This window comes from Palaemon carinicauda, chromosome 35, assembly GCF_036898095.1.
Source record: "Palaemon carinicauda isolate YSFRI2023 chromosome 35, ASM3689809v2, whole genome shotgun sequence".
In the NCBI taxonomy this organism is placed as follows: Eukaryota; Metazoa; Arthropoda; class Malacostraca; order Decapoda; family Palaemonidae; genus Palaemon; species Palaemon carinicauda.
Window position 1 is genome coordinate 58,183,220 of NC_090759.1, and position 3,864 is coordinate 58,187,083.

The 3,864-nt window shown below is 43.7% G+C and overlaps 1 protein-coding gene across 1 annotated transcript; it reads left to right on the forward strand.

The window, feature by feature from the left end:
• Positions 1-261: 261 nt before the first annotated feature.
• LOC137627333 (uncharacterized) lies at positions 262-2,625 on the forward strand. The gene has a single exon (XM_068358416.1). The coding sequence runs from the start codon at positions 262-264 to the stop codon at positions 2,623-2,625; it is 2,364 nt and encodes a 787-aa protein (XP_068214517.1).
• The last annotated feature ends 1,239 nt before the right edge of the window (positions 2,626-3,864 follow it).

Sequence of the window (3,864 nt, forward strand, 5' to 3'; positions counted from 1 at the left end):
AGGGCTGTAGTGTCGAATCAACTGGTTAATGGCATTGATGTGGTGTTAGGAGTTGATGCTATTGACCAATTGGGAGGTGTCACAGTGACCCAAGGAAAGGTATGTTTTGGTGTTGCTTCAGTTGGTCAAGAAATTAAGCATAGACTTGGTGGTGAGAGGGATAACAATAGTTCAACAGTTGTAATTGAAGATCCAGACTTTCATGCTAGGTTTGATGGACAGAAATAGACAGTCAGGTGGTTTTGGGAAAATAATGAAACTATGACACTGAAGAATAAAGTAAGCTGTTATGATAAAAACCTTGATGGTTGGAAGAAGGAAGAATTTGAGAAGGAAGTGGACAGGTGGATTGCCGAAGGTATTCTAGTTCCATGGAAAGAAAAGGTTGACGTTGGTATCATTCCTCTAATGGCAGTGGAACAGCCAACAAAGAACAAGGTGAGACCAGTGCTTGATTTTCGGGAACTTAATGTGAATGTCAAGTGTCACACTGGTGATGATGTGACTGATGTATGCAGTGAGACACTGTGGAAATGGCGACAGACAGGTGAGAATGTGTCTGTTGTGGATTTGAAGTCGGCCTACTTACAGTTAAGTGTTGACGAAAAATTGTGGCCATATCAACTAGTGAACTATAAGGGACAGACTTTTTGCCTTACAAGATTGGGATTCGGGTTGAACTCTGCACCACGGATTATGTCTAGGATACTAAAGACTGTATTAAGTAAGGATGAAAAAATAGAGAGAGCAACCAGTTCATATATAAATGACACTCTTGTGAATGAATCGATAGCTTCTGCTGATGAGGTGATTAGACATTTGAATACCTTTGGGTTGATAACAAAGTCCCCTGAGTCACTCAATGGAGGTGCTGCTTTAGGATTGCAACTGCAAAGAGTTGGAGGAGAGTTGATGTTCCAGAGAGGTAATAAGGTGCCTGAAGTTGCAGATATGCTTACAAGGAGGGAATTGTTTTCCGTTTGTGGTACATTAGTGGGTCATTATCCCATAGCTGGATGGTTAAGAATTGCATGTAGCTACATTAAGAGAAGAGCCTCAGGAGCACGTTGGGAGGATCCTGTTGGTGAACAGTCCATGATGATGGTTAAAGAAGTAATTGAGAGAGTAAAGTTAGATGATCCTGTGAGAGGAAACTGGTGTGTCCCGAGTGTAAAGCATGGTGTTGTGTGGTGTGATGCCAGCAAAATTGCTATGGGTTTAGTTTTGGAGATAAATGGCAAAATTGCTGAGGATGCTGCTTGGCTTAGAAAAAAGGACGATTTCAACCACATCAATGTTGCCGAACTAGAAGCTGTTTTGAAAGGAGTAAATTTAGCCATTAGATGGGGTTTAGAGTCGATAGAGGAGAGGACTGACTCTGCAACCGTGGGGGCATGGTTGAAATTCATAGTCAGTGCTGAGAAGCATGACCACACAAAAGGAACTGCTGAGATGATAATCATAAGACGCTTGGGTACATTGAAGGAATTGATTACCGAGTTTGGTTTGAATATCGTTGTTCAGATGGTGCCTTCAGAGAAGAATAAAGCTGATATTTTGACAAGAGTCAGGAAGAATTGGTTGGTGAGCAGTGAAGTTGAACATGCACATCTCTGTGCAAGTGCTGTAGTTGATATAACAGAGTTACATAATAAACACCATATGGGAATTGACAGAACACTATATTTAGCTAAAAAGTTGGATCCTCAAGTTTCCAGAGAATGTGTGAAGAAGGTAGTTCAGTGTTGTGATCGTTGTCAGTCCATTGATCCTGCGCCTGTGATGCACAAAGGAGGCGAATTAAGTGTTGAAAGAAACTGGCAGCGGCTAGCTATTGATGTTACTCATTACAGACAGGTACCCTATTTATCAGTGGTGGATTGTGGTCCAGGTCGTTTTGCAATATGGAGGCAGCTAAAGAGAGAAGATGCTCAAGAAATATCTGCTGAGTTGAATAGCATCTTTTTGGAAAGAGGGCCAGTTGATGAACTATTACTGGATAATAGTACAGCGTTTAGGTCGCAATGTTTAGGAGATATGTTGTCTCGTTGGAACACTGTTAGGGTGTTTCGGGCTGCTTATCCACCAGGGGGAAATGGAATAGTTGAAAGACATCATAGGACCATCAAGGCTATTGCAGAGAGAGGAGGAATTAGTCCTATAGAAGCAGTGTTTTGGTACAACAGCACACCAAGATCTGGACAAGTTGAATCTTCTGTTCCACAACTTTCGGTATGCAGATATGAGTGGAGGTATCCTTCAGTAGTCCCCAATGGAACAGATACCAGCCAAGACAAGCCCCTTTTAATCAAGATGGGAAAGGAAGTGTGGGTGAAGCCCCCAAATGCCCATCGTACTACTCAATGGCGTAAAGGGATTGTCACTCGTGTGAACTCTTCAAACAACATTTCCATTGATGGTATGCCAAAGCATGTGTTGGATGTGCAACCAGTTATAGTTCCAGCTTCCCTATCTGATGGCTCAAGCGAAATGTCAAGTGATGATTCAGTCTCTGAAGAATCAGTGGAACCACAAGTAAGTGTTCAAAGAGAAACGGGAGAAAATCAGCGTTCACAGAGGAATAGAAAACCACCTGTATGGATGGCTGATTATGTTTCTGATTAAGTCTTGTGCTGTGTGTGTGTGTGTGTGTGTGTGTGTGTGTGTGTGTGTGTGTGTGTGTTGATCTTAAGATCAGGTGGGCGTGTTGTGTGATTAATGTAATTAACGATTTTTCTTTGTAATATACCTTGGAAAACACTGCCACAGTTATGAGGTGGTTAGATTGTTTACACCTGTAGGAGATGTCGGAAAAACAATGCCGTTGTGACGAGGGAGACAGATCGTTCACACCTTGAGTTGTTGTCAGGTAGCTGTTGTCCAGGTAGGGTGATTGCCCCGGGGCTCTGAGGTTGTGAATTCGTGGTGTGGGTCCTTTTTTGATATTCTCCTCATTGGTTGGTGAGTTGCAACTCGAAGGTCGTCCATTACTACCACAGAGGGAACTTGTAAGGTGAGTTTTAACTACAGTCACCATAAGGAAGACTGCAGGAGCCCAGCCATCTGCAGTGTCTGCAGCCAGAGGCACCCTACAAGGACGTGAATTGATGCACGCAAGGGAGGGAAAGAAACATTCCCAAAGTGATCCAACTGTGTACTTCCACATCATGTTAGGAACAAGAAATGTCCCGAGTTTCTGAAGAGGATAGGGGTACTACCGACCGCCTCTTCAACCACTACCACTGTACCACCACCAAACGCGTAGGGAGACCTTCGCACAAGGAGCCATTACCTTGCCTACTTCCAATCCTATTCCTGCCTTTGTAAATCCTGCCATTTGTGTTCCTGCACAGTATATCAAGGGGGGGGGGGGTCTGTTGTCAGCAGAATCCATAGGAAGGAAAAGGGCCATGTTTGGTTTCTATTTGTTTGTTCACCTGCTCGGGAATATTCAGGCATCATTCGTTGGAAAGGAAATTTGCACTCACCACTATCAGCAACATGAGAGCATACTTCTCAGATGGTCCACCACATACCCTACCCAAAGGATAGCATCAAAACAGATCTAGAGGCACAGGTGTAAGCTGAACCCGCCTGTTAGGACTGAGACCGAGAAACTATGGAATCATCCTCCCCATATATGTTATGATGGGCTTCCAGCCAGAAACTGAGAGTCCTACCCCAAGCATTGGATCCCCCTGGATTCCGAAGACCCAACCCTTGAGAATAGTTCCGCCTAAAAGGTCCAAACCATCTTCGGGAGGGCTGAGATCATCCAATACTCTCACATATAGCTTTGAATACAAATACCTCCCAACCGTGATACCTCATCTCATTCATCGAAGCAGGACGGATGTAGAAACA